This window comes from Silene latifolia, chromosome 9, assembly GCF_048544455.1.
Source record: "Silene latifolia isolate original U9 population chromosome 9, ASM4854445v1, whole genome shotgun sequence".
Classification (NCBI taxonomy): Eukaryota; Viridiplantae; Streptophyta; class Magnoliopsida; order Caryophyllales; family Caryophyllaceae; genus Silene; species Silene latifolia.
Window position 1 is genome coordinate 70,412,430 of NC_133534.1, and position 15,001 is coordinate 70,427,430.

Genomic DNA, 15,001 nt, shown 5'->3' on the forward strand with positions numbered 1-15,001 from the left:
CAGGTTTTACAATCGTCAAACTATTAGCTACGTGTATCAAATTATTGATATGTACATCAAAAATTCTAAATTTAGTTGTAGTAATAATTACCTGGTATGATTTTATTGTCAGTTACTTAATTTTAAGTCGTCGTTATTGCAGCAATGACATTCTTAGTTCAATGGGGTCGCTATGAGTTTTCTAATGTCATTACAAATGGCATTACAAATGAAGGATGAGATGGTTGAAGTTATTGCATCTCAATCAATATAAAATATCCGCCCTTAACATTGATGTTCTGAAATCGTACAAGGTACAATTCGTTGAACTGTTGAATGATCGAGATATTGTTCTATATAACCGTCTTTGTTGAATACTTGAGTTATCCAAAAATCTAAATCCTAACTCTACTTTAATTTCATCACATTTGCAGATAACGTAGTAGACGAGGCAGAGGTAATAGAGGAGGCAGAGGTAATAGAGGATGCGAGAGGAGGAGGGGGAGGAGGAGGAGGAGGCGTCCGGTTCAAGCAACATGAATCGGATTTTTGGTTGTCCTACCCATCTCAAGCCTATTATTGGTATGGTCTTTGATACACTTGAACTCGGTATTGCCTTTTATGAAGCATATGCAAAAGAATGTGGGTTTGTGACTAGGAAAGGCTCACAAAAGAATAAACAGGGTGTCACTACACATAAAACTTGTTTGTGTAATAATTTGGAGAATGTGAAGCCAAAGGCAAAAAACACCGTAGGCAAAGGACTAGGGTAGGTTGCCTTGCTAAGATTAAGTTTAAACGAATTGCTAACGGTAAATACCAAATTTATGGTTTTGGTGAAGGGCATAATCATATGCCGCCTACACCATTAACAATGGTACATCCGACGCAAACGAGAGAATTGAATATAGTTCAAAAAAATGATAGTTGACAACTCAAAGGTTAACAAAGGTCCGGTTATGACCTATAGGATGTTTAAGGAGTATGTCGAGGTTATCGAATGTGGGTGCTTCATTGGAAGACTTTAAAAACTTTTCAAGGGATATCAAAAAGTTCTTGTCAGAAGGGGATGCTCAAATGCTTATTGAGCATTTTATGAAAATAAAAAGAATGTGTCCATCCTTTTACTTTGACTTTGAGGTAGATGAGAAAGGTAGATTGTCACATGTTTTTGGGTGACCCTATTAGTATAAAAATTATTTGTTATTTGGGGATATGACATCCTTTGACACTACCTTTAGGAAAAATAAGTATAGAATGATATTCGCCCCTTTCACGGGGGTGGATCATCATAAGAGATGTGTGACCTTTGGGGCTGGGCTTCTTATTAATGAGAGCAAGGAGTCATTTGCTTGGTTATTTACGAAATTCCTAGAAGCTATGGGGGTCGTTATCCTGTGTGTATAATAACCGACGAAGATTTGGGGATAGAAGGAGGACTTAAGAAAGTCTTTAAAGATAAAGTGCAACATAGATATTGCATGTGGCACATATTGAAGAAGTTGCCAGAGAAGGTAGGGCTTGTTATATGTAGAGAAAGCGAGTTTTTGAAAGAGATAAACTCATGTGTTTGGGGCGAAGATGTGGAGCCTGCTGAATTTGAGGAAAGATGGACAGCCATTGTGGAAGCTCATGGGTTGTCGGATAATGAGTGGCTTCAGGAAAAGTATGGCATTAGACATTTTTGGATTCCAGCTTACTTTCGTGACTTGTTATTAGGAGGGTTGATGAGAACCACCTCGAGGTCCGAGTCAGAAAATCATTTTTTAGCAATTTCACTAATCCAAATTTGACCCTTGTTGAATTTTGGATGCGCTTTGAGAGTGCAATGGATACACAACGATGGGCTCAATCGAAACTGATTGCACAATCTAAGTACTCATTTCCTGACTTGGCTACTCCTCTAGACACGGAAAAGCATGCAGAAACCTACACTCCGAGAATTTTCGAGGAGTTCAAAGTGGAAATAAAAGCAAAGATGCTTTACATGTGCCATTGGGGACAAACAAAAAGATAAGAATCATGCAATTCTCTGCATAGATGTCAAGGATCGTGAGAGAAAGAAAGACTATAAGGTGGGTTATAAGACAAAGTGAAGTGAAACTAGTATGCGAGTTGCAAGAAATTTGAACGACATGGAATACTTTGTCGACATATTCTATGTGTCCTTAAAGATTATGGTTTTGAGAAAATTCCAAGCGAATACCTACTTAATAGGTGGAGCAAACTAGCAACCTGCCAGCCAATATTCAATTTCGATGGGCGGTTGCTTGCTTGATTGAGATCGAGTCGATGCACAAAAGAACAAACTGACTGAATTGTGGTCAGAAATGTTCACTTGTGTGTCACTAGTTGAACAGAGTCCTGTTAATTGTGATGAGTTACTAACCATTTTACGCGAGTTCAAGGAAAGGGTACTTGCAGAAACAACAAGTAGTGTCGCTGATGATGGTGGTAATAGTAGTATTGGAAAGAAAAGGGACAAAAATGCGGAAATTGGAATGCTCTTGGGTACAAGTGTGCCTAGCGAAATTACAATTTTGCCGCCAAGACAATGCAAAAACAAAGGCTCGGGAAAAAGAATGATTTCACAAAGAGAAAGAGCAGGGGAAGTCAATAAGAAACCACTAAGAAGATGCAAGGCTTGTGGGCAGATGGCGAACCACGATAGCAGGAATTGTGACCGACCAAAGGATCACTGACAAATAGTCGAGTAAGTGATGTCTCTTATTAGCGCAAGTTTTCTACTTTTACCCTTTTTGTTTCCCTCTAATTTTTATCTTTGTTGACATTTGCTTTCTTATGTGTGAGATTGAAGTTTTTTGCGAGGAATTGGACTGTGCAGCGGAATTTTTGAGCATCATTTGAGAAGTCAACACTTGTTTTTGAGCATCATTGAAGTTTTTAGGATTATTTTTGAGCATCATTGAAGTTTTTAGGATTATTTTTGAGCATCATTTGAGAAGTTAACAATTGTTTTGTAATAAATGTAACGGGAGGCTTCCCGATTCTTAAATTGTATATTTGAGAAGATGAAATTGTGATTCGATTTAAGAATAGGAAACATGTGTTTCTTTGAGCAATTATGACATGCACATACAAGCTCATTTTATGCACGTATGAGGTCGTTTTATGCACATGTGATAATTGTTTCTCCAAATTTGGTAATTAGAAAGCTGAAACATGTGATCAATTTACGCCATGAGAAAATGTGATTAGTTGAATCATCATCGTGTATGACAAGTCGTTAAATATCATGCAACTAAAAGGTTATTCCATGCACATGGATTTCATCTATGATACATGTGTTTCCCTTGGCAAACATGAACATGGCATGTTCATATGAGATCATTTTATGCACGTACGAGGTCATTTTATGCACGTGATAATTGTTTCTCCAAATTTGGTAATTAGAAAGCTGAAACATGTGATCAATTTATGCCAGCAATAAAATGTGATTAGTTGAATCATCATCGTGTATGACAAGTCATTAATATCATGCAACTAAAAGGTTATTCCATGCACATGGATTTCATCTATGATACGTGTTTCCCTTGGCAAACATGGCATGTTCATACGAGATCATTTTATGCACGTACGAGGTCATTTTATGCACGTGATAATTGTTTCTCCAAACTTGGTAATTAAAAAGCTGAAACATGTGATCATTTTATGCCAACAATAAAATGTGACTTAAATGTGGGTTTTAATTCTCATTTCAAGTCTCGAAACTTAAATGTGAGTGATTATTGAAGAAGTCGGGCCAATCCTATTAGCACTTTAGGCACGGCCCCAGCACGGCACGCTCAAAGTACATTGGGAACTCTAAATAATGCAAGTAATTTTGTTTTGAAAATTTTCATGCATGTAGAAAGTCATTCCATACACATATAACGCCTTTTCATGCATGTAAATATGCAAGTTACTTTGGGATTTAAAAACAACACCCTGACAAATGGGGTAATTCTCATTACAAGTCTCATTTAAAAAGGCCATAATCTAGTAACATAATTGTGCCCCACACAGTTAAAAAGCGGTTCCATTCACATATAACGCCTCCTCAGGCACGCTCGAGTCTCGTTAAACAGACCCGAAAGTCGACAAATTACATGCACGTAGAAAGGTATTGCATACACATACAACGCCTTCCCATGCACGTAGGAGGGTCTTCCATACACGCAAAAGTTACTTGGAATACCTACACATCTGCAACCTACAAATTTAGTCCACAAACAAACTAATGCCTGCCCAAATCAAAGAATCAACAAAAGACAATGAGAAGGTTCTCTGCCACTCCCAGTTGCTAAGCACATACAACGCCTTCTCACCATATTCTTGCAAAAATAACACCTAGGTATAATCCTACAAAAAAAAGGTAGGGAAATATTGTTACATTTAAAGTCACTTGACAACAATATTGAAAGTCTTGCAGTTAAATGATTGGAAAATAATAGAAACAAAATTAGATAAAGCATTCGGAAGATATTGTTATTACCGTTCTCTTGTTTTCCTCCCATCTGATAAGATCTACAATCTTACTCTCACCATATTCATCCAAATTCTGCATATATATTTGACAACAATATTGAAAGTGTTACATTTCACCAAAAAATATTGAAAGTGTTGCAATAAAATATGCCGAATAATATTTGACTAATATAACTTGGTTTAGACATCATTACCTCGTAACAAGTCTGATCGGACCATAATGATTGACAACTCAAGTTTTCTAGAAACTTCAGCAAATAGACTCCGCAAGAATACCTTTTGAAATAAGGAAATTTGTTAAACACTTTAAAATGGTGTGTATCCCATCGAAAATATTTAAAACGAGTAGAGTATAGTTTAAACAAGTAAGGTACCCATTCTTTTGTCGAGGCACATCCACAGTCACAAACGGAAAATTGTTTATTTGCAACAGACTTTTTGTATATCTGGAAAGTCTCTTGCAATAATCTCCAAAGCAGGAAATAACTACAAAAAACCAAAAAAAGGAAAACACAATAATATAAAAGCGAAGGAAAACCAACACAAAATTGAGGTAACAAACCCCTAAGGCATACGGATATAATCATACCGTTTCAACTAAAAATTTACATCTTGTGTCAGGACGCCTAGGCAAGTTTGAGTCAAGTATAAAGTTGGTCTTTTTAACAAAGTCAGACACGCAAGCAAACCAATGTTCACGGTCAACACGAAAGAGGGAAGAAAGCCTGCAAAAACGCCCATAAGGAAATGAAAAAGTGAGGGGATAATTACCGATTCGACGGGATAATATACAAACAAAGTTAGACAGGATATTTAATAAAGTTCTTTCTTGGGCAAGAACTTAATTAAGTTCTTTCAAAGTAGTAAATTCCGTCGATATAATAAAATTAAAAAGTGACAGGATAATTACCAGTTTAGCTTTGGTTAGACTTTTGGGCAAATCTTGAAGCTTAATGTCGACTTTGAAAACTGTTTTTAGGGACAACATCCCGAAAGTTGAGAAAATTTGTAAAAAATGTTGGTAATTCCAAGTAGAAACATTAGCGGTTACTAAGGATGAATATGAATACCTTGATTATTGTCGGAAAGTACACAAGACTTGGTCTTTCAAGTGTTAAACGAAGACCAACAAGGTCAATTACCATATCCATGATCCATTTTCCTCCAAATAAAGTCGACATTCCTTCTTGGGTTACTTGCAGCCATGGAGTGTCTACAACAATGTCACTAATAATGCACATATTGTAATTAGATGCACACACAACAGCAAAGTGGACAAAAACAACTCAAAAAGATGCTATATGGTCAGTGATAACTTACTCCGTATTTGCCACATTTGTCCTAATAAAATTCATCAAGTGTTCATCTGTATAGGGCAAGTCTCGTGGAACTTCATTCCTGGGGAGAAAAAGGGAAAACACAAAACAATTAAATAACCATAGCACACTTTTAATAAACCAGGAGTCATCATATAGTAATGAGAAGCATTGTTGGTAATAGATTTCTGATTACCGAATCACACAGCCATTCTTGTAAGCCTTTGCTTTAGACGTCACTTGATCTTTCACGATGTTGTCTTGCCAAGTCAAAATTTCATTGCAAACCCTCACAATGTAACGCTTCACATCAGTTCTCTGAACAATGATATAAAGTAAAATCAACCGCAGAGCCTACACATCTAATACACATACCTACATATCTAATACACATACCTACATATCTAATACACATACCTACACATCTAATACACATACCTACATATATAATACACATACAAGGCTGATTCATGAAAGAACAAAGCTAATACATGCATGTTGATGGCTTCTGGCGTCAGGAAATATAGAAACACCAACTAAAAATTTGACTTAAATAATGGAGACTTACGTCCTTGAGCAACTTTAAAGTATACCGACACTTATTCCCATTGTACGTCTCCATATGTCGCATCATGTAAATTCCAGTATCACGCGCGACAGAGAAACTTTTATTCGGAACATACTCTTTGGCTACTACAAAATATGTAGCATGCAGCTTGGGAATCATGGAAGAAAGCTTTGCACTTAACTGTTTCTTCTGTTAGACAGAAGACAATGCCAAGCAAATAAGTTCGCTATATAAGAATTAAATCAGACATTTAACATACTTATTGCCAAACGGTGTGAAAACATACCACATATTGAACACTGGCATGAAAATCTACACATCCTGGATCACACGGGTGTATAACTTCATACAAGTTATGATCAATATCAAAACAATGAAGAAGTGGGCTGGGTGCAACAACAGGGAATAAAACCTGTCAAACAATGGTTAGTTGGGTTTGTATATTATTTAATTATGTACTTTTAAAACTTTTAAAATATTGAACAACTTACCAATTTCACGTCTCTATAGTTGATATCCAATGAGGCTATCTGTTGTTTCAATTAGCTGACCCGTATTAGAGAATAAAAAGGTACAAGTTGATAACTTAGACCAACAAAATTTAAATATCAAACTTACATCAGTTGTTTCAGTGAGAAAGAGACGGGAAATTGATCTACGATCTCTTAACCTGTTTCCATTATTCAGATAATCACACCACACATTGATCACGTCGATGTTAACGCTACCACCAAATAGCAAGGTCTTCATATCATATCGTGTAAGAATCTTCCGCCACTACTGAAACAGAACCTCGCTACAAAAATAAAACCTTAGTGTTATAGAAAGAAAATATAATACATATATCTTGAATAAGAAGAAAATAAAAGCAAAATTAATAGACTAATACATACCCTTCATCTAAGTCAGCGGCAAATGCATAGTCACCCATCAGTTTTTCAGACTGACTCAAGGCATCCATCACGTTCACATTTCGTATGAAGAAAGGTGAACGAAAAACGTCAGGTAACTCAACTTTCCTCTTACACTTCCGAGTCTGGGAGGGGACGGTTGGGGACAGTTCTACAAGCGGAGAAGAAGGCATAATTGGAGATTCATTCAATGACAGTTGTGACGAGATAAGTATTGGTGATGCAGGGGATGGATTGGAAGGTGCAGCTGATGTGCTTGCACGGGGAGGGGAATGAATAGAAGGTGCAGCGGGAGTGCTTCCACGGGGAGGGGATGGGATTGAAGGTGTAGCTGACATTGTTGCACGGGGAGGGGATGGAATGACAGGTGCAGTTGACGTGCTCGCATGGGGAACATCACACATATCACCAGGCCTCTGTGCTTCGCGGAACTCTTGAGATGTATATAACGCATCCTCACCGTGAAAGAGACTGAAAGATGGTCCCTCCATGAGTTCCTTGTCCATCTTTTCCTTCGTAACTTGGTGTTCTTTAAATGCCTCACCAACACGGTTATATGCACTATTCAGAATCCCCTCTAAATCAGCCAAGATGTTGGGATCGTTGTAAAACTCATCAGAGTCCATATAATCCACATACTTCTTCCCCTCCTCCACTTTACTCTCGTCCTTTCTCTCCTCTTCCTCCATTTCATGGTCATCTTTCTCCTTGACCTTATCAAATTTATCCTCCACTGTACCCTCATCGTTTCTCTCATCTTGCTCCAATTCATGGTCATCTTTCTCCTCGTCCTTTCTTTCCTCTTCTTCCATCTCAGATTCTTCTTTACTTTGCTGCGAAAGTGAAAACCCTTCAAATAACGAATCTGCCAAAGTCGACATTTTGGTAACAGCTTCCATATGAGGAACCACAAACTTTGCTTGCATGACTGCCTTTGAGAATGCACCATAACAGTCTGCAAGAGTAACAGCAGTCCCCGCTAAAACCTTGATACAATCTGTTGTTTTCTTATGAACGGGACCTCCTTCTTCAGGATCCTCAACCTTTCCCTTTCCCTTTGTTGTCACTCCAGCACCCTCAACATTTTCCTTTCCCTGTGTCGTCACTGCATCATCAACCCGTTTGTCAGTTTCAGACACGGGTGGTTTATAAACAAATCTGTCTTCTACACGCCCCTCTCCGAAACAATTTGCATCATGTTTTTCCATCTTCACCCTCTCTCTGATACGTTCGTCAGACCAATTGGCTAACAAAGGGAAAGATCGAACGACCGTTCTTGTCTTGAAAACGACTCTATCCAAGTAGATAAGACAGAAAATGAGAATTGGTCCCTTAAAGGACGTACCAGGGTCTTTAGCTGCTGCCTTTTTCCAGGAAATGACATTTTCAATCATGTTGACTCGTGCAAGCTTGCACCAATTAAATTTAGGTACATCAGCCAGATCGGATGAGCGACTTAATATACGAGTCTTTGGGATAATCACTAGCTACCCCCATCAATGAACAGAAGTAATGTATACAAGAAAATTCCTCTTAAAATCATCTCCAAAGATCCATTTGCTCAATCATCTTCTCTAGTAAAACCTTCTTGGTAATATCTGTGGTACTAAATTGGTCCTTAAATCTCTGGGACACCTCTAAATAACCCTCTTCTTTACAAGTACCTCCCAACTGGATTAATATCTAATGGCCCCATAGGAATTCCCGTGACAAGGTAGACATCCTCATCCGTGATAGTCAAATCCCCATTCATCAACGAACAACTGAATGGATTGAAAGACTCCACAATCCATCTAGCCAAATGGCCATGGATTTCTTCCGACTGAAGTTTTAATGACTCTCCAAAACCCATGCTCTTAATAGCTTCAATTTGCTTCTCAGACGGGTTCGACTTGATAAAATTAATTATCAAAGAAGGACTCATCCTAGTTACCACAGATATCATAATCTTTACCACACTTCCTATGTGGACTTCCTTTCTTACTAGCAACGCTGCTAGCATCTTTCTTATCGATAATAAAGTGGACACTCTCCTTTTCTTGGTAGATGGTTCTTCAACATCTTTCGGTAAGACATCCTCATCAACTGGTTTTTTAGTACGAGGACTCACTCGACGCGGAAATTGGTTCTGTTTTAGTAGCTTCCTTGTCACATTTGTTCTGGTTTAGAAGCTTCCTTGTCAACTGTTTCTGTTGTAGTAGCTTCGTTGTCAACTGTTTCTGAGAAGACATCCCCATCATCTGTCAAATGTTAAACAACATTAATTAGGTGATGTACAGAAGTTTTTGGTGAAGTAATGTTTCAGCATTTCAAATAAAATGACAAATTTTAGCATTAATGCATCAAATAGCAAAGCAACAGGTGTAAAATTTTAATGCACATATAGTGCTTCGTCATACATGTAGAAGACTATTTAATGCACATACTATGTTTTTTCATTCATGTACAAGGTTGTTTAAATAAAGACACCGTAGAGGGGTCGAGTGAACACTTGTTTGGGGACGGGATTAAATGTAGAAGGCTAGGTATCCTAAAACGGGACGGGAAAGGGTTGAGGGATGGATTAGGCGGACCGCTACCGCGGATCCGCCTAATCCAACCCTCAACCCTTTCCCTTTTTTTTTAAAACATGTAGAAAACTATTTAATGCACATACTCTACATTGTCATGCACATACACAATTGTTTAATAAACATATGTTGCCGGGTATCCTAAAACGGGACGGGAAAGGGTTGAGGGTTGGATTAGGCGGACCGCTACCGCGGATCCGCCTAATCCAACCCTCAACCCTTTCCCTTCTCACATTATCGGCCGCGAGACCAAAAGACACCCTAGAGGGGATGAGTGAACCCTTTTTTGGGGACGGGATTTAAAGTAGGGGGCCGGGTATCCTAAAACGGGACGGGAAAGGGTTGAGGGTTGGATTAGGCGGACCGCTACCGCGGATCCGCCTAATCCAACCCTCAACCCTTTCCCTTCTCACATTATCGGCCGCGAGACCAAAAGACACCCTAGAGGGGATGAGTGAACCCTTTTTTGGGGACGGGATTTAAAGTAGGGGCCGGGTATCCTAAAACGGGACGGGAAAGGGTTGAGGGTTGGATTAGGCGGACCGCTACCGCGGATCCGCCTAATCCAACCCTCAACCCTTTCCCTTCTCACATTATCGGCCGCGAGACCAAAAGACACCCTAGAGGGGATGAGTGAACCCTTTTTTGGGGACGGGATTTAAAGTAGGGGGCCGGGTATCCTAAAACGGGACGGGAAAGGGTTGAGGGTTGGATTAGGCGGACCGCAACCGCGGATCCGCCTAATCCAACCCTCAACCCTTTCCCTTCTCACATTATCGGCCGCGAGACCAAAAGACACCCTAGAGGGGATGAGTGAACCCTTTTTTGGGGACGGGATTTAAAGTAGGGGGCCGGGTATCCTAAAACGGGACGGGAAAGGGTTGAGGGTTGGATTAGGCGGACCGCTACCGCGGATCCGCCTAATCCAACCCTCAACCCTTTCCCTTCTCACATTATCGGCCGCGAGACCAAAAGACACCCTAGAGGGGATGAGTGAACCCTTTTTTGGGGACGGGATTTAAAGTAGGGGGCGGGTATCCTAAAACGGGACGGGAAAGGGTTGAGGGTTGGATTAGGCGGACCGCTACCGCGGATCCGCCTAATCCAACCCTCAACCCTTTCCCTTCTCACATTATCGGCCGCGAGACCTAAAGACACCCTAGAGGGGATGAGTGAACCCTTTTTTGGGGACGGGATTTAAAGTAGGGGCCGGGTATCCTAAAACGGGACGGGAAAGGGTTGAGGGTTGGATTAGGCGGACCGCTACCGCGGATCCGCCTAATCCAACCCTCAACCCTTTCCCTTCTCACATTATCGGCCGCGAGACCAAAAGACACCCTAGAGGGGATGAGTGAACCCTTTTTTGGGGACGGGATTTAAAGTAGGGGCCGGGTATCCTAAAACGGGACGGGAAAGGGTTGAGGGTTGGATTAGGCGGACCGCTACCGCGGATCCGCCTAATCCAACCCTCAACCCTTTCCCTTCTCACATTATCGGCCGCGAGACCAAAAGACACCCTAGAGGGGATGAGTGAACCCTTTTTTGGGGACGGGATTTAAAGTAGGGGGCCGGGTATCCTAAAACGGGAAGGGAAAGGGTTGAGGGTTGGATTAGGCGGACCGCTACCGCGGATCCGCCTAATCCAACCCTCAACCCTTTCCCTTCTCACATTATCGGCCGCGAGACCTAAAGACACCCTAGAGGGGATGAGTGAACCCTTTTTTGGGGACGGGATTTAAAGTAGGGGGCCGGGTATCCTAAAACGGGACGGGAAAGGGTTGAGGGTTGGATTAGGCGGACCGCTACCGCGGATCCGCCTAATCCAACCCTCAACCCTTTCCCTTCTCACATTATCGGCCGCGAGACCTAAAGACACCCTAGAGGGGATGAGTGAACCCTTTTTTGGGGACGGGATTTAAAGTAGGGGCCGGGTATCCTAAAACGGGACGGGAAAGGGTTGAGGGTTGGATTAGGCGGACCGCTACCGCGGATCCGCCTAATCCAACCCTCAACCCTTTCCCTTTATTTTAAAACATGTAGAAAACTATTTAATGCACATACTCTACATTGTTATGCACATACACAATTGTTTAATAAACATATGTTGCTTAGGTTGTTTAATCTGGTCATGGAAAGGGTTGAGGGTTGTTTAATGTACATATATTTTTCTTTCATGCGTGTGCAACGTGACGTCATGTCGATAAGGAATTTTGTTTTCATGAATGTGCAAGAGTGAACTAAATTTCTTACTCAAATTGCTTGGGTCAACAGAATTAGTTGTGGCGACTTTCGATTTTTCTTTGGAAAATAATCTTTGACTGACCGTCCTCCTCTTGGTAGAACTTTTTTCTTTGATGCAACACTCTTTCGCCCCATATCTATCAATCATTTCAGGGAAATTGTAAAGACAGTTGAAAGACAAACTATTGTACAAATCACATGGTTATAATGAATGTAGATTGCAGCATTTGACAGTTAATTATGTTGCAAAACAATAGTAAAAAGCGTAATACTACTTGATGAATACAGATGAAAACTAAGTAAAATTGGGAAATGAAAGAACATAAGCTGTGAAAGTCAAACCAAAAATATAAAATGTATATATATATATGTGCCAAACCAACATTCATAACAACTTCTACAATCCAAAATGCCAAAACTAATTACATAATTATTAGTAAAGCCTGACAAAAAGTACAAATACAATTCGTTGGCCAGAAAGTTGTACAAACTTATGATAGACCTACGTCAAATCAACGACTTCAACATAAGACAACCTTCGACGAGCTAGTAAAGATGTTGCTATTGATTTCGCTTCTTCATGTAACAAAGGTGGCATATCCCGTAACATCTCATCAACTTGCTTAATTTGACTGTCATTAAGTGGATTGAGATGTGTGTTCTGAAAAGCATTTCTTCGTTGGTGTACATGCATGATGAATTTGGCTGCCATATTACCCGTCATAAAACACTTGCATCTTTGGGAAATTAGTCTACCACGACTACGCACTATCCTCACGCCATTAATGTCATTAAATCGCAAAGTTTGCAGGTAAGCTATCAGCACACCAGGTGAATACGGGAAGAAAAGAAAGAGTTTAGCCCACAATAAGCAGACATTGGCCATGTTTGCCCTATCAGAGCATTTATCAAGGTGATTGAAAATTTGTAACACAAGATCTGGCTCACTTAAGACATTATTTCTTGACTGATTGCGACGATCAGTGAACTCCACTGTGGTAACTTGACCAAGGTAAGGCAGAGACTCAGTTTTCTCTTTGACATAATGTTGGATAAAAAGTTCTTGTTCTACTTCCTCGCGATTGACTACCCAACCATTGCACCAATTTTCCATTTTTTAATGTTTCTGTATGCAGAATTGAAAAGAAGGAATACTTGTAAATGGAGAAAATATGTAAAAAGTTACTTGACTCAGTGGAATAGTTACTAACGTTAGTAGCTTTACTTAGTATGCATTGTGTGAGCTTGAGATGTAAACAATTTTAGTAGAAAATCAGTAACAAACATCAACAACATGGGGAATCAGGGTTTGATCATTGCGTGATTAGGTTTATTAGCGAAAATGTGAACAACAAGACTACAAATCTAAGAATCTGCCATATAATGACAATGAATTAGCGTAATTAGCAATAATTTTGGAAGTTCAGTCCCTAATTTCATGATTTCAACTAAGAATCTGCCAACCCTCATTTCCAAGTTTCCCCAATTGAATTCACCAAAACCCTAATTTAACAAACATAATTCATTATTCCGACTGTAACACATTAATGAAGGCGTAAATTCAACTAATATGGTCGACAAATGTAAAAATTACAAACACAGAAAACACTGAAACCCTAATTTCGGGTATGGTTTATCAATTGAATTATTAGTCTCTAGTCGTTGTCATTTCCAAGTTTCCCCAATCGAATTCACCAAACCCTAATTTAACTAATATGGTCGACAAATGTAAAAATTACAAACACAGAAACACTGAAACCCTAATTTCGCAAAATCAGTTCCTAATTTCATGATTTCAACTAATGTACCTAATTTGACAAACATAATTCATAATTCCGACTATAAAATATTAATGAAAGCATAACTTCAACTAATTTAGGCGACATAAAAATTGCAAAGACAGAAACACATAAACACAGAAACCCTAATTTCGCTAAAAATTAATCATGAATATCGGAAGTTTACCTCGTTGAATTACCAAGATGTGTTGCTGGAAAAAGCGTCGAAGATTTTGATGGAAGAGGAAGTTGATCGGAAGATTTGTGATGCTCGAAAATGGCGGAAGGATCTAGAACGTTTGTCGCGTAGAGAGAAAAGGAGATGAGTGAAAAGGGGAAGTTGTAAAATGAAAATGATGGACGGGTTTGGGGGATCCGCGCGTTAATTACAAAGGTTGGTTCAATTATAAGTGGTTCTCATGGTTCTCATTATCTTGTTGGTTCTCATAGGATCTCAAATCTATATATATATATATATATATATATATATATATATATATATATATATATATATATATATATATATAGAGGTGGGATCTCGTGAGTTTGGTTTTTATGGTGAGTTGTGAGTTTGAAAAATCTCAACCATTAGATGATAGCAAATAAATGGCTGAGATCTTATACCGACACAAAGAACATAAAACTGGTAAGTTTTCTATAATCAAGCTTTTGTGAGATGATCGATTAAGACCGACACCATGGATGCTAACCTCACTCTCCCAACTCCAAAACCACCATTACCATAACCACCCCATCAAACAAACGGTGTTTCTCTCAAACCGACCATGCACTACGCCATCACCACCGAAAGGTTCGCCATTGCTCCGAAAACTTCCGACGCTTCATCGTCTGCTGCCTCGTTCGAGTTCTCCCACCGAGTTGACTCGTCTAACTCGCCAGAAATCGGTGAGTCAGTGTCTACCGCCGACGAGTTGTTCCTCAACGGTCAGATCCGTCAAGCTCTTCGCTCATCTTAGTAATAATCAAGACGATGTAATCAGAATTCCTTGCACAATTTGTTATTAATTGTGACTCAAAATAAGATGCTTTTGCTATTGAGACTGGGTTTGATTTCTTCCACATCGGAACACCGATTTCCTGCGTATGCAAGTTTTAGTTATGCAAATTCCGAGGTTCTCTTGTCTCGACT

The 15,001-nt window shown here is 39.6% G+C and overlaps 3 protein-coding genes and 3 long non-coding RNA genes across 6 annotated transcripts; 2 read left to right on the forward strand and 4 right to left on the reverse strand.

Moving 5' to 3' along the window:
• The first annotated feature begins 963 nt into the window (after positions 1–963).
• LOC141601182 (protein FAR1-RELATED SEQUENCE 5-like) lies at positions 964–1,996 on the forward strand. The gene is made up of 3 exons (XM_074421450.1): positions 964–1,132; positions 1,399–1,645; positions 1,699–1,996. Exons 1-3 carry the CDS (start codon positions 964–966, stop codon positions 1,994–1,996), a joined length of 714 nt encoding a protein of 237 aa, XP_074277551.1.
• A 287-nt stretch (positions 1,997–2,283) lies between these two features.
• Positions 2,284–3,062, forward strand: LOC141598151 (uncharacterized). The gene is made up of 2 exons (XR_012523275.1): positions 2,284–2,692; positions 2,798–3,062. It is a non-coding gene; the product is annotated as an uncharacterized LOC141598151 (long non-coding RNA).
• Positions 3,063–3,912: 850 nt separating this feature from the next.
• LOC141598152 (uncharacterized) lies at positions 3,913–4,900 on the reverse strand. The gene is made up of 4 exons (XR_012523276.1): positions 4,842–4,900; positions 4,662–4,743; positions 4,475–4,540; positions 3,913–4,341 (listed from the first exon to the last, which is right to left on the reverse strand). It is a non-coding gene; the product is annotated as an uncharacterized LOC141598152 (long non-coding RNA).
• A 607-nt stretch (positions 4,901–5,507) lies between these two features.
• LOC141601183 (uncharacterized) lies at positions 5,508–7,116 on the reverse strand. Its single transcript, XM_074421451.1, has 7 exons — positions 6,970–7,116; positions 6,843–6,881; positions 6,638–6,763; positions 6,352–6,540; positions 5,980–6,101; positions 5,788–5,865; positions 5,508–5,694 (listed from the first exon to the last, which is right to left on the reverse strand). Exons 1-7 carry the CDS (start codon positions 7,099–7,101, stop codon positions 5,508–5,510), a joined length of 873 nt encoding a protein of 290 aa, XP_074277552.1. The 5' UTR covers positions 7,102–7,116.
• Positions 7,117–7,128: 12 nt separating this feature from the next.
• Positions 7,129–9,264, reverse strand: LOC141601184 (uncharacterized). The gene is made up of 3 exons (XM_074421452.1): positions 8,935–9,264; positions 7,245–8,749; positions 7,129–7,147 (listed from the first exon to the last, which is right to left on the reverse strand). The coding sequence occupies exons 1-3, from the start codon at positions 9,262–9,264 to the stop codon at positions 7,129–7,131; spliced, it is 1,854 nt and encodes a 617-aa protein (XP_074277553.1).
• Positions 9,265–12,403: 3,139 nt separating this feature from the next.
• On the reverse strand, positions 12,404–14,321 carry LOC141598153 (uncharacterized). Its single transcript, XR_012523277.1, has 2 exons — positions 14,039–14,321; positions 12,404–13,199 (listed from the first exon to the last, which is right to left on the reverse strand). It is a non-coding gene; the product is annotated as an uncharacterized LOC141598153 (long non-coding RNA).
• Between the last annotated feature and the right edge of the window lie 680 nt (positions 14,322–15,001).